We start from the raw sequence: 23,447 nt of genomic DNA, 5'->3' as shown, positions 1-23,447 counted from the left end.
CTGGCATAGTTGTTTAAGGGAAAGTAATCTAATTCAGAGGTCGTTATGTCATGATATCATATTTCCGGTAGGAGTTTATCCATAAGCACACTGATTACTGCAGATAGCGAATTGTGCTCATGTTTTCATTCACTGCAGATAGGAATGCTCGTTGGCACTCTCTCTCTCTCTCCAAGAAATGTGAAAGCTCTTGAACTTAGTTTGATGCTCTTAGAGTCCCACATTGGTTAAGTATATTAGTTATAGTTTGCTTATACGGTCGGGCAATCCTCATCAATCTTGAGCTAGCTTTTGGGGTCGTATTATGCCCAATGTCTATTTTTCAACATGGTGTTAGAGTAAGACCCCTCTCTGATGTTGGGTTACCACATTGGGCTACCTAGTGAGGTTACTACATGGTCCAGATGTTTAGTCGTAGGCATGCGAGAATCCACAATCAGTAAGAGTGTCTATTGCAGTCTCCTCATAAGATGTGCAATTCTCACCGCTTGAGTTAGCTTTTGAGGTTTAAGTTATGCTCAAGGTCCATTTTATCAATGGGTACCTACCTTAAATGAAATTCATAAATCATATGACATATTTTAATTGTCTCCTCATCACCTCTCTTGAAAATTGAGCATCAAATATATTCACTCCCATATAATTTTCTTTATCTCGGGAATCAAGCTTTTTTATTACTGGTTAGTTATGCTTTCTAGAATGTAGCATAATGTTTCTTTCGGAAGAAAAAAAGATGCTATTTTGTAGTCTACATGGTGTCTTCACTACATTGATCCTATTCAACGTCCCATGGTCTGTCTCTTTTACTAAATATTGATAAACTTCAAAAAGATTTGTTTGTTCGTGTGTCTGTTATTAGCCATGAGTATTGTTGGATTTATCTTAATATGCCTGGTACATCATACTTCTGACAGAGCTTTTTTGACGCAGGTATGAATTCCGTTTTTCAGAACTTTATACTGATATCCAGGTACCAGCATAGTTAGTGACTTAAACCATCGTTTGACCATGACTAACATTTCAGCTCCTTGTCAATCACTTTGTTAACACTGAATATGCAGGCCAAGCATTGTCAAACCCATAAATACTATGCTACTTACAACATATTGTTGGAGATAAAAGAATTGATGCTAAAGGAAACATCTTTACTGAATTCCATAAGCTCACAGGTATAGTATGGTTTAAATAGAAATAGGTTGATTTTGTTGGAAAGAACATCGTTACTGAATTCCATAAGCTCACAGGTATAGTACAAAGCAAAATAGAACCTTTATCCCTTTTGTGAAATTAATTTTATGGGAAACCCTGCATACATGATGTATACATATAAAACTATATTTCTACACTGATCCCTATATATATATATACACACACACTATCTATTTTCCAATGTAGGACACTTAACATACTACACAAGCTATCTAGCAGAGATGATATTTCATTTCCTTTTTTGTGAGTATTGTAAGTCAGTTTATGAACTCTCCTTGCGACTGTCATTGGGATGCAGTTATCCGCATTATTCGAATATATAAAATCATCACCACGTAAAGGATTGCTCTTCGAGGATTGAGGCTATGAGGAAATCGTTCGATACAGAGACACTGATTGAGTATGGTTACCTTATGATAGATGTTCTACATTTGGATATTGTATAGTAAAGGTAATTTGGTGTTTTGGAAGAGCAAGAAACTTAATGTGGTTGTTCAATCTAGTGTAGACACGGAATATTAAGCAATTGCGATAGCAACTTGTGAGCTAGTTTGGAGAGAATTGAAACTTGGCGAAATTTGTTGGATGGAATTTGTGTGATAATCAAGCGGCCCTCCATAACACATCAAATACGTTATTCCATGAGAAGATTAAACACATTGAGACTGACTGTCGCGTTGTTAGGGGAAAGATGCTCTTAGGAGATACTGTTACAAAATCAGTGAAGGTAAATGATCAATTTGTAGATATTTTCACCAAATCCCTCATCGGTCCTCGTATTAGTGTAAGTTGTGCGGACACTTCGTTTTTGGTGCGCACCCGTCTCGACATGGGACGAGAGCGGGATACGTCCCGGATACGGACAACTAACTTCAGATACTTTGACCCGAGTCCATTGACAAATATTTTGGGGGGGGGGGGAATTGAGATTTTGAATTCTCTAAATTAAAAATAAAAAATATTTAAGACATGGGAAATGGCATACCTTCAATATTGTAGTACTTTTGTCTCATATTTGCTGCTTTGTGTTTCAGAAAAACCAAGAATTCAAGGGGTTGTGTCTGAGTTCGGACTTTTGGTAGACAATAACAGCTATATAGATGGAGAGTTGGTGTTAGACCTTGAATGGCTTTCTTTTTCTCTTTATGGCTCTAATTTTTTATAATTTTGATTTTTTTAGCCGAATCTCTACACCCGTATTCATACCTGGATCCGCACCCCGAATCTTAAAATTTCTATTTTGTCGAATCCGACACTCAGATCCGTGCTCGTATAGGATGCCCACACCCGGATCCAAGCAACTTAGGTATTAGTTACATTTGTAACATGCTTGGTACATATAACTTATATGCACCGGCTTGAAGAGTAGTATTAGATAGTTAGTATAATAATATACTTAGTGTCCCACATTAGGAAATAGATATTATATTTTGTGTGAAGTATGCATATAAATAGGGCTCAATGTAAGGCAATTATGTTACGCATGTTAATAATATTTTCTCGTGTCCTTATTTCTCACATTAGGTATGCAGAAACTCTCGCTTCTTGATGTACTTTCAAGGTTTTGGACCTCTCAACACAAGAAGAGAGAAAAACAAAAGCACCCTGCTAAAGTTTTTCAAAATACTAGCAAAAGCGTTCTTCAAACTCACGTGAGAAGAATGTTAGATGAAAAGAGCTTTACTACTCGTTCCCACTCGTTCTTCAATCCCGCAAGATTGCAAGGAGCGTTGAATAACGGAAGAAGAAACAAACAAAATATAAATCACGTTTTGAAGCATGAGCTTAGGAGAACCAATCACCAATGTTTTCAGCTTATTGAGCCCTTTAAATCGGCCATAAAATAAGGAAAATTGATGAGATTAAGGAAAACTAATCTTAATTAAACTAGAATAAGATTTAAGTTAAGAAAAAACTATCCTAACTAAAATCGAAAAAAGAATTCTAGTAGGTATAGAATACCAACTAACAATCTTAGTTTGACTAGAACTACAAGTATAATCATACTAAAACAAAGAATCAAATTACTAGGAAACAAGAACTAAGAAATCCTAATCTTTAAGGAAAAGAAATCCTAAAATCTTGAATGGATTGTTGGACTTCTTAAATTTTTTGAGATTCTTGGGTCTTAATCGGACTAAAGCTAATCAGTGTAAGCATTTCAAATTTGTGGCCCTTCTCCAAATTCATTGGCACCTTCGTGAGCGCAGTTAGCCTTCATTGCGGTAGAAAGCATGGTTTCCACTTGTGCTTCTCTAACATCGCGATTTGAGCTTGTATGTTTATCACTTCTCCTTTTTCAATAGTCATTGTAGAAAAAGTTAACACCGAGCACACAATTATTTTTCTCTTACCATAAACCTTTCACTTTGCATGACTGCCATTCTTTGTTTTATATGATATTTCCCTAAATATTCAGCTCTTTCATATCTCAGTCTTGCATGTTTGTTTATTCAGAAGTTCAAATCCCATACTATTGTTTCTCCTTATTCCTTTAAATCTAGTTAACTTTTGTTGTCTTCTTGCTCGATGTAGAGTATATTGGTTGCCAGGAAGGCATCACTTTTGACCATATCCCACATTCCAGCTTTCTTACCAAAGCTAATTGTGGTGCCCCTTCTTCGCTCTTTCACAATGCCTTCCATAAAGATACTCCATAGGCATCATATTGTGGTTGTTCTCCATCATCCCATTTGTTCTCATAATTGTTAGCAGTGATATTTTTCCACAATGCTTTCTTTCATTCTCTACCTCTACATCCATTTACCTAGTTGAGTGCTCTTGAACATCCTCAGATTTCCAACTCCGAGATCCCCACTTCATAGGAGCCGTAACTGTTGTTCAATTGACCAAGTGAAACTCTTTTTAACTCCCGACACGAGTCTCTCTCACAGAAAGTTTCTTTGCAACTGTTCTAGCCTATCTGGATGTTTCTCGGTATAGTCAATAAGAAGATGTAGTAGGTTTGTGTGCTGGATAATCTCTAACAGTACTGTTTATCATTAAAGTCTTACCTTTAGTTCAAATGCTGAATAAAGTGCTCTTGGTCAATGTCTCCTTTCCCCCTTTCGGTAGGTTTCTTTCATGCCATCCAGTAACCTATTTTTCACTTTCTCAACCATTCTCCACTCTCCTCTGTCCTTACCTTTTGCACCCAAGGATAACCCACTTGGCAATTAGAGCATCCAACCGGCATGTTTTTGGAAAGCTCAATCTGTTTCCATTCCCTTATTTTATCACCCCAAAATAGAAAAGGAAAAGTTCCTTCTCCTTCTAATCTCCAACAATTCTGCAAAATCTTTTTAACCTTGTCTTTGGCTTAAACCATTGGTTTCTTTCTTTTTGCTTCGACCTTCAGTAAACTTTCTAATCTCCTTTACAAAATGCTTATGGAATTAAAATGGGAACTTATCTTCCTGCACTTAATAAGTCGATATTACTCCTTAGTTACATAATACACTTACACTTTAAAAATCTGTAAATTGTTGGACCATGGCTTAGTTTAATGAGTACTGATTGGCTTAGTTCTTTCTCTGTCTTTCTTAGTGGCTCTCTTCTTATTTTCTGAAAAGTTGTCTTTAGCTGGTAGTGACGTAGTTGACGAGTGAGTGAGTGAGTTATGTTGATTGTTTGTTCTCTTGATGAGTGGAAAGACTTATGGTGCTTTTCTGACTTCTGAGTATACATTCCTCTTTTTATGCATCACTACTGACTTAACACAAATTAAATTGCAAAGAATACTTTGTAATCCATCTTACACACTTTGTGCTTCTCTGATAGTTTTCTTAGGTTTCTATACAATGTATATTGATCATTGTTGATATCCAAACTTTGTTTGCATCTTCTCCCTTCATGTGCTGATCTATCCTATTTGTTACGTACACAGTGTTTCTTTCTTTTATCTTGTCACCTTTTGTGTCTCTTTGTATAGTTTAAAGGTGCTCTTACTAGCCCTGCTGGTCGAAGGAAATTGATTGATTCCATGGAAGGAATTCTGCACGGGACTCAACAGGTATCTATGCTCCTCCTCATTCAAATGCATATTTTATAGAGTGATGGTGGATAGAAAATCAAGAACTAGAATAGGCTCTGCGTGTGGGGGTTTTCACAAAGTATAGCCAGTTCTTAACGTGGAACAGTTGGAGAGTTGTTGTATATTGACAACTAATGTAAAATAGCATAATTATGGTGAATTGACTGAACACACAGAGACAGAGAATTCATAAATTAGTTGGAATTGATATTGATTACTAAATCCAGTTTGAAAGAAGAAAAAAGGAGAATCAAGACTCTCCTGGGAGGGAATACTAGAGCCAGGGCAATAAGCAACAAATAAATTGAGCCAGCAGTAAGAAAGTTTCTCTTGACAGCATAACCATTGTTGAACAATTGGCAGTGCATCTGCCAAGGTTGAAACCTCTGCTGATGCAGTGCTGCTTGTTCAACAATGGTTGTACCGTAAAATGAATTCTAATATAGCTTTCGCATCTCCAGTTCCACATCCAATCCCCCTCTTTCGGCGATCATGTCTTAAAGGGCCACAATATCAACAAGATTTTGCAAAAAACATGATTAGTCACCAAATGTAGTTTACAAAATCAACATTTAGAGACTCCATACTTCTTCAATAAGTTGGCCCAGTGCACATGAAAACACAGTAAATCTAAATATTATTAAAAGGATAAATATACTATTAGAATAGAACCTTCCTACTTCTAGGAGAGAAATTAAAGGATTTACAACAACATACCAAGTGGGGTATGAGAGGTAGCGTATACGCAGACTTTACCCTTACCTTGTGGAGATAAAGAGGTTGTTTCCAATGGACCCTCGGCTTAGGAAAGCATAAACACAACAGTAATGAAAAGAAAAACAACACAAAACAACAACTACAACAACAACAACGACCCAGTGAAATCCCACTAGTGGGATCTGGGGAAGGTAGTGTGTACGCAGATCTTACCCCTACCCTGAGGGGGTAGAGAGGTTGTTTCCGATAGACCCTCGGCTCAAGAAGACGAAAAGAGGCAATATATCAGTACCATCAATAAAAAACATTGAAAAAATAACAGCATCACACGAACCGGAAAATAGATAAAAAGCAAAATAATAACCGGTAGATAAAGTCCGGCACTAAGAGGAACAAAAGAGTAGTGTGAACTCAACACTAACCACTAGCAATCTAAGACTAAATCCTAACAGACTAACCTTACTCCGGTGTGTCGTAGAAATATGGAAAAGCAGCATAAATAAAAAGACAGTAAGATGACCGAAATGAAAAGAATAACATGTAATATTAAAAACCGAATACGAACAATATACGGGAGTACGTACTAATACTACCGGTATGAACAAGAAAAACACTAGGCTATCTAACCTACTACCCCAATCCTCGATCTCTATACCTTCCTATCAAGGGCCATGTCCTCGGTCACTGATGTTTCACCGTGTCTTGTCTAATCACTTTTCTAATACTTTTTCGGCCTACCTCTACCCAGGGGGTGTCAATGGTTTAGTTCGGCCGGTTATTTTATAAAATTTGCACCATATCATTTTTTCTGTTATTTTATTATGTATAACCAAAATTAGACTTTTTGAAATCGTCTCAATCATGTTAGTTTCTCTTCAGTATCGGTACGGTTCGGTTAATTTTCAATATTTTATAAATATCACTAGTATAATGCAATAACATGCGTACTTTTGTAGGACTTAACAAAACTCTCTAGACATTTTTTACTGTTTAAAGGGTGATGAATTAAGAAAACATGAAAGATGACCAGAGTATAGATCCATCAACTATTCTATAGTAGTGTGAAAGAAACTAAGCAAAGATAAAGAAAATATAAATCACATGAGTGGAAAGATATTAACCAAGTTGGAACTCAAGAATAAAGTTTGTAGAAGATAAAAGATTCAAAAAGATAAATCTAAGTCATACGATAAGGAAACATATTCAATACATTGTAGTTTACTACTCATAGTTGCTAGAATACTTTGTGTCTTGCTAGTGAATATACAACAAAAACATACCCAGTATAGTCCCACAAGTGGGGTCTGAGTAGGGTAGATTGTACGCAAACCTTACCCCCCCTGCCTTTAAAAGAAGTAGCTTAATAGGTTTGAGAATTATGATTTTGAGTTTAATTACTTGTTGGCTTGTAACCGTTCTCATAATTTCAAGGTCCAAGGAAAAATTTAATGCTTTATTATTTTTAAACTTAATATATAAATATATTTTCCACTATAAATTTATTGTTCGGTATTTTTTTCGGTTTATTTTCATAAAATAGAAACCTACCCTAACTTTTCTGGTTCTTATGATGCTGTTATTATTTCTATGGTTTCTGTTGATGGTATTGATATATTATCTCTTTTCTTCTTCCTGAGCGAGGGTCTATCGGAAACATCCTCTCTACTCCCTTGGGGTAGGGGTAAGGTCTGCACATACACCACCCTCCCCAGACCCCACTTGTGAGATTTTACTGGGTCGTTGTTGTTGTTGTTGTAAAAACCTACCCTAATTAACGGTACGATTATAGATTTATATAAAAATCGATTTTATTAAAAGAAACTTAAAAATCGGTTTGGTGCAGTACATTCCGGTCAATTTAGTCGGTGTTTAAATATCCATTGACACCCCTACCTCTACCTCTCCTTAGGCCCTCCAATGCCAACCTCTCACACTTCCTTACCGGAGCATCTGTGCTTCTCCTTCTCACATATCCAAACCATCTAAGTCTCTCTTGCCGGATCTTGTCCTCCGCAGGGGCAACACCCACCTTGTCCCAGAGACATCAAAGGATTTCTGAAATAGGAATTGACATCTAAAAAATAAATATTTTATTACAAAGGTAATCAGCACTCAAAACCAATTACAAAGCTTTTGAGAAATTTAAGGCGAAATCAATATTCAAAATGTGAGATATAAAATTTGTAACAACATTGATGCTGATAGATGGAATATTTCAGCTGAACGATTGCTGTTTGAATATAGAGTAATCAAAAACGAATATTCTATATTCATAAATTCCAAATTCAGGTTCATAGACTCAGTCAAAATAGTAGGACTTCTTAGTTTCACATTACTCTCTAGTACCAACATGTGGAACCATTTCCCTTTGGAGGATCTCTTTGGTGTACCTGCAATACAGAGCACAAGTACTACTAAGCAATCGAGGAACACAAAAGCATAAAAACAGAAGATCAAGAAGTTCCCAACATAAATCTCCTTTCTCTTGTGAAACCAACAGTAGGTCCTCTTTTACCAATGTAGTCAAGTGCGACCTACCAAAATTTATAAGAGGAAATAGTTAAATAATTATGTTAGATTAGCTTATATATTTTTGACAACAAATGACTAAATTTAAATAGATATTACCATCAGAAGTCCATATAAATTGAACTATACCTACTGATTTTTTGAATCACGAATGCCAAAATTCAACCTCTTGTAGCTTGTAAGAGAATTGCACTTTGGTGTGCCACACTGCTCCGTAGTTAGTAAATACACGTCCTTAACTCCAGAAATAGTTCAATGCATTTAAGAAGGCATCTAAAGAAAAATTAATAATAAAAAAAGAAAAAGGCATCTAAAGAAAAATTCTTTTCCGTTCCCGATAAAAAAAACCCCAAAAAAAAAGAAAAGAAAATCTCTTTTTGTATTTCTTTTATTGTGTTTGTACTTTGTACATTGACTAATTGGTGCATCTCTAACTAAGGTAAAACGACAAAAGAGACTTAATTTACAAATTATGAAAGTTAACTGGGTGAGCATGTTAGAGTAAAGTGTTCAAAAAGTCAATACTATGTCTGAACTTATATATTTCTCCTCTGGTGACCTCTGAGAATGAAAACCTCTAGGTAGGTTGCAACAAGAAAAGCTTTAGAGATTGAAGAAGGAGCCAGCAACAACGTTGGCATAGTGATTCAATTAGCATACTAAAGTAAAGAAAGTTTGACTGGCTTGCTAGCAAGTTATTCAACAATGTAGATGTTTTATCAGGCGGACCTATTATTGATTTATAAACCAACCAGATGAGTAAGCTCTTATTTTCTAGTATGTGTATTCTTTCTTTTTTGGGTGAATGGATACATATACTTTAAATGTACTGGTTAATGCAAACTTGGGAATCATTATGATTCCCACCCAAAACCAAATATTGTGCCAAAATACTAGAGCTATTACAAATTACTATTTCTCTTTCATACGAGTTCCTAGGATGCTGCCCAAAAAACTTCATTCACGAACATCGGATGAATTATCAACATAGTTTGATTTCCAAAAGTTACTTCTTGGCACCTTCTTTCACCATTAGATGTGCCACTTTGTTTTGCTCCCTATAGGTGTGCTTGATCATTGAGCTTCCCAGCTTTTGCATCAACTGCCTGCATTATTTAATATTAGGGTTATAATTATCACTCCACTGCTTAAGCATTCAGATTACCTCCACCGAGTCTGTGGCTATTTCCAGAGGTGTGAACTTCTATCAACTGCTAATTTTAGCCCCTGCATAAGAGCAGTTAGTTCAGTTAATGTATTGGTGGCATGAGGAAGGCCACCCCTAAAGCCAATGGCCCAGTCCCGCCTGCAGTTCCTAATAACTCCTATACCACCAGCTCCAGGATTGCCCAATCCTGAGCCATCAGTGTTTAGTTTGTAACAGCCTTTACCTGGTGGTTCCCATTTCACATTTATGGTGGTTGTTTGGTTAGTAAGCTGCTGTTTCCCAAATAACACATAAAGATTCTATTGTTTAATGTGTTATTGTGAAACAATATATTTATATGTACTCTCTTATTAGTTTAGGCTAACCCAAAGAGAAGTACATCCAGCAAAGGAAAATCATATCTATTAAAAGAATAATCTATCTTCCTGATGAGATATGAAAAGAACAAAGCTTCGATACCATGGATTTTGCTGATTTCATTTCCTACAACCCTGGTACTTCTGCCTCTGCTTGCAGAAACAACAACAACAAATCCAGTATATTCCCACAAGTGGGGTCTGGGGAGGGTAGTGTGTACGCAGACCTTACCCTTACCTAGTGAAGGTAGAGAGGTTATTTCCAATAGCTCTGCTTGCAGAAAAAGTATACAAAAATTTCACTTCTGCCTTAGATCTTCTATTAAGATATCATGCATTCAACCAGTTGTACTAACCAAATTTGGTGGTAGACCTAGTGAACTATTGTGGTAATACTAATTTCTTTAAGATGCTTCAGAGTGGCTATGGACATTTGACTCAAAATATCTTTACAACTGATTGGTAATAACTGCATGTATTAAGTGGGAGAGAAATATATAAGTGCTACACGGACACACAAAAATTGAAGTTACTATGTATAAATTAAATGATAAATGGACCAAGTTGTTCAATCTTACTGTATTAGGCCTTAGAATTAAGTAAATGATCATAACAATTTATTACTACCAAGAATGATAAACAAACATTATCGACTTTTTACAGTAGAACAACACCGTTTGAGGCTTACCTGCTGTAATGTTGATGCGGAATATGTTATGCAGCCTTCAATATACTGCAAAGTAATAAACTGAGATAACTTCATTAGGTGCTTCACTCAAATACAAAAGAAACAGGGAGATAAGCCACAAACAGGCACATGGTCACGAATGTAACAATTGAAACGGGAAGCCAGGAACAGAGAGGGAAAAAGGAAGTCGCGGCTAGCGCTCAGCAGCAGCAGCTGCAACCCGGTCAAATCTTAGCAAACCACCGAACAGAGCAAATTGACACCCAGTTTTCAGAAAGCTATTTTTCTTGAGAATGTCTTTATTTTAAAACTAAAGTAGATGGAGAAATTTTACATTCCCGATCTACTTCTTCAAATGTTTCACCACGAATTTGTACTCTGATCAAGATCTCTTCAGCATCAAGAGGCTACCATAAAAGGGTTTGTTTTGAAATTCAAAGGAAAAGCAAAGGGAAAAATCGAAGCCAGTTAAGGAAGCTCTCAGAAGCACAGAGAACTAAAATGATAGAAAATTACTGAAAAAAACACCAAACATGTTACCGGCAACAGTCACCTGCTATAAGAGGAACATGGGAAATGGAGTATGAAATACAGTTGGAAGAGAAAAGGAAGCAGGATGATTAGATACAAACCAAGCAACCACATTCCTGTTGTCATCTTAAGAACACAATAGGGCTTCTGATGTGCAACAACTATCATCCGGGCCCATCATGTGTTAATGTTGTGCAACACCTATACTTGAAATTAGATATGAAATGACTAAAATAGGCGATGGTCGGTCAGCAGGCAGGACAACACACACCAGCTACTTCCAAAGCTCTTCTATATGGTAGAAACTACTTTTTGTAGTAAAACATATAACATTTTGCGGTATGTTATATAATATTCTACAATTATTCTTCTAATTCAAATTCAATAAATCTTGACATATTGTGAAGTCGAGTATGCTGGATTGACTTTTATCTCTTTGTTGTCGCTGTGAGACAAAACTAGCTAGATGATGTCATGATGAGTGCATTTGGTATGAAGGAAATACACGGAAATTTAATTTCCTGGAAAATAAGTAATTTTCGGTGTTTTGTTAGTAAGCACAAAATATTATCCCAAGAGCATTTTCACATAATCTAACCAAACACTATAGGAAAAAAGGGAGGTGGGGGGAGGGAGCTTCGAGGGTCGGAGGTTGGGTTATGGATTGAGGGTTGGGGTCAAGGATCAGGGTCAAAAGTCGGGTTCAGGGTGTGGGGTGAGTTGTGGGGTGCAGGTTTAGGGGTCGGGGTTCAAGGTTTTGGATCGGGGTCTGGGGTCGGTTTGGGGTCCAATGTCCAGGTTTCGGGGTGGGGGGTCGAGTGTCGATGGCTAAGGGTCAGGGTCTGGGTCTAGGGTCGACGTCAGAGTATCAGGGGTCAGGGTTCAGGAGAGAGCGTAAGAGTGGTGGAGGGAGTTAGTGGGCCGGGAGGGGTTGGCCGAAGGCGAGCGTCGAGGCTGGGAGGAGGGATGTGGGGAGGAGTGAGTGATGGTCCGGGGGTAGGGAAGAGCAGTGTAATCAAAAGCAAAAAGTTCAAAAAAGCTCTAAGGTCCATTGAGATTTTAAACGCAAAACGCAAATAAAGCATGAGCTTTAATGAAGAAAGGCACAAACAAAGAAAAAAAATACAAATATGTATGTGTAGTCCAAGATTAATACTTATAAGCATCAATAACAAATATCTGGATAAAGAAATTGAAAAAAAAAATGATAAAGTAAAATATTAGTTCTTTAGTGTCAACTCTTCAGGATTAAGCTCATTGACACGGAAAAGTATGCCTTAGAGCATTGATGACGACATTGAAGCGCCCGTTAAGTAAGACGGAGCGCTCAACATGTTGTGTGCCTCGCTTCGGGGCTTAAGTGCGCTTTAAGTGCGCCTTTTATGACACTGCGGAATGGTGGGCGGGGGCAGGGGCAGGGGCAAAGGGAGTTGGTGGGCCGGGAGGGGTTGGCCGAAGGCGAGCGTCGAGGCTGGGAGGAGGGATGGGGGGAGGAGTGAGTGGTGGTCCGAGGGTAGGGAAGAGCAGTGTAATCAAAGGCAAAAAGTTCAAAAAAGCTCTAAGGTCCATTGAGGTTTTAAGCGCAAAATGCAAATAAAGCATGGGCTTTAATGAAGAAAGGCACAAACAGAGAAAAAATACAAATATGTATGTGTAGTCCAAGATTAATACTTATAAGCATCAATAACAAATATATGGACAAAGAAATTGAAAAAAAAAATACGATAAAATAAAATATCAGTTTTTTAGTGTCACCACTTCAGGATTAAGCTCATTGACACGGAAAAGTGCCTTAAAGCATTGATGACGACATTGAAGCGCCCGTTAAGTAAGACGAAGCGCTCAACATATTGTGTGCCTCGCTTCGGGGCTTAAGTGCGCCTTTTATGACACTGCGGAAGGGTGGTCGGGGGCGGAGGGAGTTGGTGGGCCGGGAGGGGTTGGCCTAAGGCGAGCGTCGAGGCTGGGAGGAGGGATGGGGGGAGGAGTGAGTGGTGGTCCGGGGGTAGGGAAGAGCAGTGTAATCAAAGGAAAAAAGTTCAAAAAGGCTCTAAGGTCCATTGAGGTTTTAAGCGCAAAACGCAAATAAAGCATGTGCTTTAATGAAGAAAGGCACAAACAGAGAAAAAATACAAATATGTATGTGTAGTCTAAGATTAATACTTATAAGCATCTATAACAAATATATGGACAAAGAAATTGAAAAAAAAATACGATAAAGTAAAATATCAGTTCTTTAGTATCACCTCTTCAGGATTAAGCTCATTGACACGGAAAAGTATGCCTTAGAGCATTAATGACGACATTGAAGCGCCCGTTAAGTAAGACGAAGCGCTCAACATGTTGTGTGCCTCGCTTCGGGGCTTAAGTGCGCTTTAAGTGCGCCTTTTATGACACTGCGGAAGGGTGGGCGGGGGTGGGGGCAGGGGCGGAGCTAGCATAGCACTTGCGGGTTGGGCTGAACCCAGCAACTTTGGTCCAAAACATGTATTTGTCTTAAAAAATTTATTGAATATGTATAAATTGTTAATTTAAAACCCAGTAACGTAAACGATCTAGAATCCTGAACCCATAAGCTTTAAATTCTGGCTCCGCCTCTGTGTGAGGGTCAGTGTGGAGCAGAATTGGGGAACTGGAAAGCGAGCGCTTCGTCACTTAAAGCGAGAAGCAAAGCGATGTGATGGGTTGTCCGCTTCAGATCACCAACGCGAAACGGCTTTAATGAAGTGAGCGCTTTCTCCACTTAAGCGTGAAGCGTGTGCAACAACTGAAGCGAAGTAAGAGTGTGCTTTTTATTTTTTATTTAAAAAAGGTGGACTTTTTAGTGTTTCAAAAAGAAAACCATTGATTCGACTTTCTTCTGTGAGTTACAACTAAGGTTGGGACTTTTTGTTGCTCTTCTTCCTCCTCCTTCTCCTTCTTCTCCTCCTTCTCCTTCTCCTTATCCTTATCCTTCTCCTTCTCCTTCTCCTTCTCCTTTTTCTCTTGTTTCTCTGTTGTGATATCGTTATTGTTGTGATTTCTTTTTCTTTTCTTCTTGTATTCTTTCGCTTCTTCAGCTTTTATTTATTTATTTGTTTGTCTTTTTGTTTCATTTTTGTTAATTTAATTGAATTTTAAATTATGTTATTTGTTTTTTCAGTTTATTAATTTAGTTGAATTTATTTATTTGTTTATCTTCTTCTCCTTTTTTTTTTTCCTGTGCTACTGTTTTTTTTTACTTTGTTAATCTACTTGAATTTTTAAATTATTCTATTTTTTTCACTTTGTTAATTTAGTTGAATTTATTTATTTATTTTTCTTCTTCTCTTTGTTTTTTTAGTTTTTTTTTTTTTTTTTAAATTGCACGACAGAGTGGTAGGTGAGAGGTTGGGAACCAGGGCGGTGAGGGGTGTAGGTAGAGCTGAAAGAGAATATTGAAAAATGTTTTCCCTCCTATTGATAGGGAAGTCATTTCGTACAACCCAGTGATGGTACTGATTTATGTCTTTGTGCGCCTTCTTGAGCCGAGGGTCTTTCGGAAACAACCTCTCTACTCCTCGGGGTAGGGGTAAGATCTGCGTTAGCGGCGTACACTAGATTTTTCGTAAGCGATGTCACAATTTTAAATAGTGAGCAAATAATAATTCACTTGTAACAACACCATATAAAAAAATATTGTTCAAATCATACTAATAGAACACAACTCATGTATATTACTACAACTGTTATCGTTGAATTTTCATTTTTAATTTGAAATGTAATCAAAATAACCTCATTAAAAATAATATTAAATATTTTTTTTATAAAGAACCAAACAATCACACAAAAAATTCATCATTCATTTGATTTCACAAACCGTTCTTAATCAATTTCATGCCGAGAGAGAAAATGAAAGGAGTAAAAAGGAAGAAAAAATAGCCGAACAACTTGGAATATCAGCCAAATAATTTATTATCCTTAGATTAACATGTGACTCTTGACACGTTGGATTAATGCTCGTAACACCTAATAGGTCAGCCGTTCAAAGTCCACCAAACATTTTTTTCTATTTCGTAGATGATGCATTAAAAAATTTAAAACATGAAATGAAAGTTGCCTAGTTTCGAACCCGTGACATCCCCTAAAGAGTTGCAGCTCTTGACCAAATGTGCCACATAGCTATAAATGTCAAGTGGTGTCACTTTTACTATATTTAACCTGTTTCTGTTTCTGCATTTTAATTATATATACATGTTTAGTAAAATTTTCCGAGGAAGCGATGTCACGAGACACCGCTTCGCCTACGGTAGATCCGCGCCTAGTCTGCGTATTCACTATCCTCCCCAGACCCCACTTGTGGGGTTACACTGGTTTATTGTTGTTATATATTTCTAAAACATTAAAGTCATTCAAACACAAGAAAATTGAAAAACTTCATACCAAACAACCTGATAGTTTTATTGTGAATCCATCAGGTGGAAGATAAGGAGGTTTTTTTAGAGTAGTGGCTAGAAATCCGATGTCTAAAGGAGGAATTTATTACTCAAACTAATACCCCAAAGAAAGAGGAGTGCAAGACTTTCCCTGAACAGTTAGAAATTCAATTTTTAGAGCACAAAATCTATTCTGTCCAGTGAGAAATAATGAGAGAAAAAAACTTTTTCAGAACAATAAAATTCAATATTCAAAGGAGGGATACCACAAAGAAAAATAAGAAAAAGTATACTTTTCTGAAATGATAAGCAGAAATTCAGTGTTTAGAGGAGGAACTCAAATCAATACCAATATTTTGATCCTTTAAAAAAAATATAAAGAAGAAGAAGTTTAGGAATATGCTTTACTAAAAAAAGTTCTGAAAAAATGATTAGTGATTCGGAGGAGGCACTGCCACATGAATAGGTAATTATTAATCGGCACGGTGTCAACATCACTAAAAATAAGAGTGCTTTCGTTAGGATGGTCATCAAAAAAAGAAGGAAAAAATTTGGCGGGATAGATCGTGTAATGCTGCTTTCTATCGGTAGAAGCTTCTTAGGTTTCGACCTAGGCTAACTGAAGCTTTGATACCATGTTAAATAAGGGAGAAGACTTCTTATTGAAATGATGATTAACAATGTGCAAGAGGGACTCGTTATATAAGAGTCACAGGCTATATTGCATATCATAGGTTATTATTCTGTATAGCTTATAAGGTAAGCATTTCCATAATTAAGTACAAAATGTTCTACAATTTTTAATATATATTCTATAATATTTTACTTACCTTTATTGCTTTTCTATACTTGTAGTACTAGTGCATTCTCATATTTCCTATTCTTAGATTTCTAATAACCTGCTGCTTTTTTGCATCGGTTATTTTTTTCTGACTGTGGTTACTACTTTTCTTTACCTGGATTCTCCTTTACTGTATTTCTTTATCTAAACTGCTGTGATATTCTTTTCTTGAGTTGAGGGTGTATGGGAAACAACTTCTTTATCTTTACAAGGTAGGGATAAAGTTTGCGCACACACTACCCTCCCCAGACCCCACTTGTGGGAATATACTGGGTATGTTATTAGAAATATTTAGAATCTAGGGACAGATAACTTTATCAGTTCTCTCTGCTTTCAACTTGTTTAATGACTTGATTTGAATGTTTATAGACCAAAGTCTGTATTCTAAATGTGTGGCAAGAGATGTGAAGGGGCAATCTAAACATTTCTAGAGACCTTGCCCTTATGCTGATAAGATACAAACATGTAAATGTTCTTTTGATTTATTAGCAACCACATTCTAGTATCTAGTTTTCCATTTTGTAAACATGACATGTTTCATGCAGTTCTTGAAAATTATATTGCTGATCTCACTCAGATGGTATTTTTCCGAAAAGTTGAGTAATGTTGTATTTACTGAACCGATTTTTTTTTGGGTGTCCCGGCCAACTTGTACCCACCTCGACTATTCGACCATCTACCTGCTACCTCCCACTAGGTACCGGGTAACTCAATAGGCAGATGGGTTTTGTGAAACTGATTTCTACGACTTCTCAATCTGAGAAAGAGACGACTTGGGATATTTATTTGAAAACTAACACCATACCCGTATATTTTGAGTGCAGTGTTCCCTTCTCATTTTTTTTGTTTGCGTTAATGCTGGTTATAAATTCTGACTATCTCTGTTAAAACTAAAGGACCTATTCATCTGCATTGGCCATTTACAGGAAAGCTTGAAGATCTCCTTGATTGCTTTCCTTTGATTACCTATTTCTCTTAAGTGGGCAAGTTGTGTGTAGAGGAGTACTGGATCTTCTCTGTTTCATATACCATTTTTTCTTTCAGTGGAAGCTATATTTCTGCCAGTCATTTTTGCTTGACTCATATTTGTGAGTTATTAGTAATCTGAAAGGTTGTCTTGTACATTTTAAAAATATTTTGGCATTTCTAGATATTCTCTACATAGTACATACAGTTAACAAACTTGATATTTATGTCTATCCAACTGAATTTATGTTCACTTTGAAGTTCTATGCTTTTCTCTTAACAGAAACAATATTCAGTGTTCTTAATGTGCCTCTTTGAACATCATTTATTGGTCAATAACATTAAAAGATCGAACTATGGGTTAGTGGCATTTATCTGGTCAGTAACATGAACACTTACTGGTGAGCTGCATGTTCCAGAAGCTGGAAAAGGTGCAAATTGCTCTACAGTCGGAGCAGAAAGCTCGTGAAGCTCTCAAGGCGACACATGCAGCTGCTGTTTCAGAGCAAAGACATTACAATTCTATCTTAAAAGCTTTCCAGGTAAGGTCCCTACTAATATGATCTGAAGAGTATAAATCTAAAAGTTGTATTTGTAAATGAATCTTAAAACTTTGTTTGTTTCCTTTTTGCTTATAGTTTTCTTGAGATGTTGCACTTGGACAACGCATAACATCTAATTGACTTGTTGAGGGACACATTTATCTGCACTTCTAGAATACATCCAGCTAAAGTTTGACTCGTTGAGGGACACAATGTGTAAACAGAATAGCATATGGATGACTGCAGCTTTTTATCTCTGTAGCAATGGGCTGGCCTGCTGGGTTAGAAACGGGCAGGGTTCATGCGGGTTTTAAAGAAAAGCAGTCTATCTTCCCAGAAGGGGTGCCGTGGTGCAACGGTAAAGTTGTCTTCGTGTGACCTATCGGTCAAGAGTTCGAGCCGTGAAAGCAGCCACTAATGTTTGCATTAGGGTAGGCTGTCTACATCACACCCCTTGGGATGCGGCTCTTCCCTGGACCCTGCGTGTACACGGGATGTCTTGTTCACCGGGCTGCCCCTTTTTTTAAGTCTATCTTCCCCCTCATATTCTTGCACGCTAAGTATGTTATAATTGCTCCTCTAATTATAATAGCTTAAGAACACTTGTGCCGCAGCACGCAGGTATTATACAAGAACTTAATTCATCAAGAACCTTGGGTTTCTTTTGGTGCTGGGGGTTGTTGGTACGGGTATAGATTCTTGCTACTGCTGCCTTCTGGAATATATTTGCCACCAGACACTTTTAGCAAATCATTCTGCTCATCATACTTCATAGTTCAGCTTCTCTAGACTATGAAGCACTGGCGAGTCTGTCATAATAGCTCCTTAAGACTTGAGAATGTTAGTGTCTGCGAATACCGTAAAACGCTCATTTCTAATCTTTAATGCATTCTCGTAACATTATGTTATGGCTCAAACAGTACTTAGTTTTACTCCAGTTGTTAGTGGCTCTTCAATGAGGAAATGTGTGCTTATGTTGATGTGATAACACCCATAAGTCATGTTTACTCCACTTGTTAATGGCTCTCAAAACGAGCAAAAGTGCACTGATGTTGACTTGATTACACCCTTACATCATCTCCTGTGCTTAGAAATTTGTTCTTTTAGATTTTTGAGGAAGAATATCTGATTTGGTGAGTCTGTTTTTTCAAATAGCAGGAGAGGCAATGTTGTGAAACGTGGAAATTGTTGAAAAGAACATCTCCCTCTCTTCTTTTCATTTTCTTTTGATTAGAGTTGTCCAGTTATAGAGCCCATTCTAGTTTAACAGTCGTATCAATGTGAATGTTCAGTTCAGATATACTACTTTTGTCAGCAGCAAATGAGTGGTTCCTAATGATATGCTTCTGTTATTTCCAGGTGGAATGTGCAAGGAATGAGAGACTTCGCTTGAAGAATTCACAAGAACATTTACCAAGTTGATATTTATGTCTGGTCGAAGAAGTGTTCCATTCTACAAGAAATCCAACGGATGGCTACTGGGTTTGAGTACCTTCAATTGTTTGTACTATTTATCTTGTTATACTATATTAGAAACTTATTTACTCATGCCAAAGAAGTTTCTTAATTACAATTTCATATATAAACTTACCAATTATATATAATTTAAGGATTGTAAAGTATCCCTTAATTATAGTGCATTGGTAACCGAATCCCACGCCTTCAACTAACATACCCACCCCTCACTCCAACATCTCTCAGCCTATCACTCCGGTAATCACGTCCAAAAAATTACCCATGTAATCAATTTCTTCCCCTTTTCAAAAGGCTAGTTTTGGACACGTGTATTCTTAGCATTCTTCATTTTTCGTGTAGCAAAAATAATATTTTATTACTTAAACTGTATACATATATTAAAGTATTCGAGTTTAACCCAAATTTATAGCGTACAAAAAAGATGCACCGTTTTTGGCTGTAGATAGTTATAGTATGTTAAATCATACATGTCTTTTTCAATTTAAAAAAAATTGTAATCATAATACACTATAAAGAATGAATTAATTACCGTCTTTTAGAGAAACCAACCCCTTCTCTTTATTCGTAGCTCACGAATCTTTGCTAACGCTACAAATGGAGATGGTGGTCTTCATCATCCGTGAACCTTCAAGTTGATAGGAGTTAAATCTAGTGATTATTCTAATTTCGACTGTCACGGCCCAAAATTTCACTGGGTCGTGATAGCACCTAACCTAACTCGCTAGGTAAGCCCAACAACATAAGTCATTATTATAATAAGAAACAAATCAAGATAATGAATAAAATAGCCAAAAGAGTTCAATACTATTATCTCAAGAACTGGTAATATAAGTCACGAGCTACTACGAATAAGAGTACAACTCCAGTTTGAGGAAAGATATATAATCTGTTTGAAATTTACATAGATAGAAATATAAATTCTAAACTAACTCGAACAAATGGTAGCTTGTATCTGGAGCGTGGTACGACTTCAATGCTAGGCTATCGAACATCGCAGTCGCTCATCTCCAAGTATCTGCACGCAAGGTGCAGAAATGTAGTATGAGTACAATCGACCCCATGTACTCAATAAGTATTTTGATTAATCTCGGTGAAGTGGTGACGATGTTTTTAATTCAAAAGATACTCACTAATATAAATAACCTGTGCAATTAAAATGCAATAGAGATAACAATTGAAAATGACAAGAACAAATACGAGAAATAATAAAATGATTAACTAAAAGGAACAACGATCAGGTTCCTCAATATCATAACCAACCCTTTTCTTAACAGTTCGAGTAGAGAGGTTAAGACAATAACCACTAAAACAACATAGTTAACTCATGAATATTCATAATAAGAGGAATGTGTTTAAGACAACAAACAAATGGCACGGCAATACCCTTCGTGCATTTACCTCATCCTCACCAAACATATGCATGTATATCAAATTAAATGGCACGACAACACCCTTCGTGCATTTATGTCATCCTCACCAAGCATATGTATAACAGGGTCAACCAAGTAGAAAGAATACCAATAATAGTAACAACGAAGTAGAAGGTACACATATAACAATAACGAATAAGGCAGAAGCACATAGATAATGGTAACAGACAAGGTAGGAGGCATAGAAGTAACGATAGCAAATAAGGTAGGAGAACATAGATTTCAATAACTGACAAGGTGGAAGGTTTAGATAAAACAACGAACGAGCAAAAGGCATAGATATAGATATAATAAACAAGAAAGAAAGCATGAATGTTGTATACGGTAAAATCGGAGGGACCAATTTTCGGTCATTATGATGCTTCATGAGCACGTTTCCAAAGCTGCGAGACTGAGGTCGAGATCCATGCTCGAGGGGTTATCGACAATGACCTCGGGGTAGTACGGATCGATAGTCATAGTAAGAAAGTGGGCAGTCCCCAAGGCACGCGACTAGAGCTGACAAAGTCTAGTAGGCTAGTTCAGACCCGAATCAGGGCATTAAATGGTTGTACCAACCCCATATCTTTTCAGTTAATGCATTTGTATTATGTTGGGATTCCCCTTTATATATAAAGGGGATCCTTGTCATTTTGTAAGGACCTGATGTTCAATATTGAATACACAAGAACATTCTCTTTGCTCTCTAACATATTCTTTTGATCTCATTACTTGCATTTATTGCTTATATTCATTGTGTTCTATTTATTGTTCTTCATTTATTGCTTATTATTGATCATAAAAGGATTCCATCAGAGCTATCATAACTATTAATCCCCCCCTCGATTGCTCCTAGCCGAGCATCCGACTCGACCTCGAGGCCCGTATACGCCAGCTCGAGGCCCCGATTTCTAGCCCTTTGGTTTGATCATTATACTATCTACAAACTCTTATCTCGTTTCCTAATCTCTTACTTAGCATCTATTGCCTAAACCAAATAACATAAAAATAGATCATGTATTTTTAGAACCACAAATTCAAATTTAATTGTAATTACCATTTTCAAGGTAAACAGTTTGGCACCCACCGTGGGGCTAAAAATAATAGTGATTATTTTCTTGCTGGTTCACTCCATAATGCAAGTTATCTTTCACACTTTTTCTTGTCCAAGATGTTTGATTTCAGGTCAAAATGTCTAACTCAGTGAATGCATATGAAAACAATGGTCTTGAGGACCACAGAGAGAATGGTGTAGCTGTTCTAGGTATTGGCGCACCACCACTGAACCCTAGGGACACACCAGAGCCAATCCCCGCAGATATGCTCTCACGGATGCCCAACACGTCGATATAAGCTCCCACACTAACAGGAGCGTACGCCAAGGAGACCAACAAGAAGTTCAGAAAACCCCAGCTACGGAATAACAAGAGGTTAGCCTTCACGTTATTTTTGAAATATTACAGGCAAAACAACTGGCGATTGCTCAACTGCAACATCACCAGAAAACTCCCAGCACGGTAGCACCGGGAATGGCTCCCCCAGCCGAGCAGGTACCGGAAAGATCAAGTAACAACAGGTCAACAGCCGACCCCGCCCTCATAAAGATGCTCGAGGACCTCACAAAAAGGATCGAGTCGGGTGAGAAAAAGATAGAAGCCAACGATAAGAAGGTAGAGACCTACAACTCTAGGGTCGATCAAATTTCGGGCGCACCCCCGGTCCTGAAGGGTATAGAATCTAAGAAGTTTGTACAAAATCCATTCCCGTAAGAAGCTACTCCAAAACCCATTCCAAAGAAGTTCAGAATGCCCGACCTTCTGAAGTACAACGGAACCTCAGACCCCAACGAGCATGTCATTGCTTACACTAGTGCAGTGAAAGGCAACGACCTGAGGGACGATGAGATCGAATCCGTCCTGCTAAAGAAGTTCGGGGAAACACCCTCGAAAGGGGCCATGATGTGGTATCACAACCTAGCTCCTAACTCTATAGACTCATTTTCCATGCTGGCAGATTCTTTCATAAAGGCACATACCGGTGCCATCAAGGTAGCTACAAGGAAATCCGACGTCTTCAAAATCAAGCAAAGGGAGAATGAGATGCTGCGAGAGTTCGTATCTCGCTTTCAAATGGAACGAATAGAACTACCCCCGGTCTCTGACGATTGGGCAGTGCAGACCTTCACCCAAGGTTTGAACGAGCGAAGCTCGGTAGCTTCGAAGCAACTGAAGCAGAACTTAGTCGAGTATCCCGCCGTGACTTGGTCGGACGTCCACAACCGATACCAATCAAAGATTAGGGTCGAAAACGACCAACTAGGAGCCCCTTTGGGATCAGTATATCCTAGCAGGCTTTCGGCTAAGAAGCCAAAGCCAAACAAGGAAAGATACCAACCATACACTGCAGATAGAAGAAATGCCCCGAGGCACAACATACCCCGCAATGATTGAAGAATGGATCGAGGCCAGAATCCTCGGGGACTTGTCATCGGAGATGGATTTGATAGGCACATAGGGCCAATGGATGCACCTCGCTTGTCGGAATACAACTTCAACGTTGATGTTTCAAACATCGTATTCGCCATCAGT

General features: G+C 37.6%; 1 protein-coding gene and 1 long non-coding RNA gene across 5 annotated transcripts in view; one reads left to right on the top strand and one right to left on the bottom strand.

The window, feature by feature from the left end:
* LOC107803364 (uncharacterized) overlaps positions 1-19,478 on the top strand; it is a 33,776-nt gene extending 14,298 nt beyond the window's left edge. The window contains exons 5-9 of one of the 4 annotated variants that reach the window (XM_016627066.2): positions 931-970; positions 1,062-1,169; positions 5,141-5,221; positions 17,852-17,974; positions 19,334-19,478. In XM_016627066.2, coding sequence (XP_016482552.2) covers positions 931-970; positions 1,062-1,169; positions 5,141-5,221; positions 17,852-17,974; positions 19,334-19,396 — 415 coding nt within the window. In that variant the 3' untranslated portion in view covers positions 19,397-19,478. Of the gene's footprint in view, positions 1-930; positions 971-1,061; positions 1,170-5,140; positions 5,222-9,073; positions 11,643-17,851; positions 17,975-19,333 lie in introns of those variants that run through there. The other 3 variants (XM_016627065.2, XM_075249317.1, XM_016627067.2) reach the window with 3 other exon arrangements.
* Positions 8,091-9,076, bottom strand: LOC107803366 (uncharacterized). Its single transcript, XR_001652007.2, has 2 exons — positions 8,618-9,076; positions 8,091-8,493 (listed from the first exon to the last, which is right to left on the bottom strand). It is a non-coding gene; the product is annotated as an uncharacterized LOC107803366 (long non-coding RNA).
* Positions 19,479-23,447: the final 3,969 nt, after the last annotated feature.

This window comes from Nicotiana tabacum, chromosome 3, assembly GCF_000715075.1.
Source record: "Nicotiana tabacum cultivar K326 chromosome 3, ASM71507v2, whole genome shotgun sequence".
Taxonomy (NCBI): Eukaryota; Viridiplantae; Streptophyta; class Magnoliopsida; order Solanales; family Solanaceae; genus Nicotiana; species Nicotiana tabacum.
This window is presented reverse-complemented; position numbering and strand designations above follow the sequence as displayed.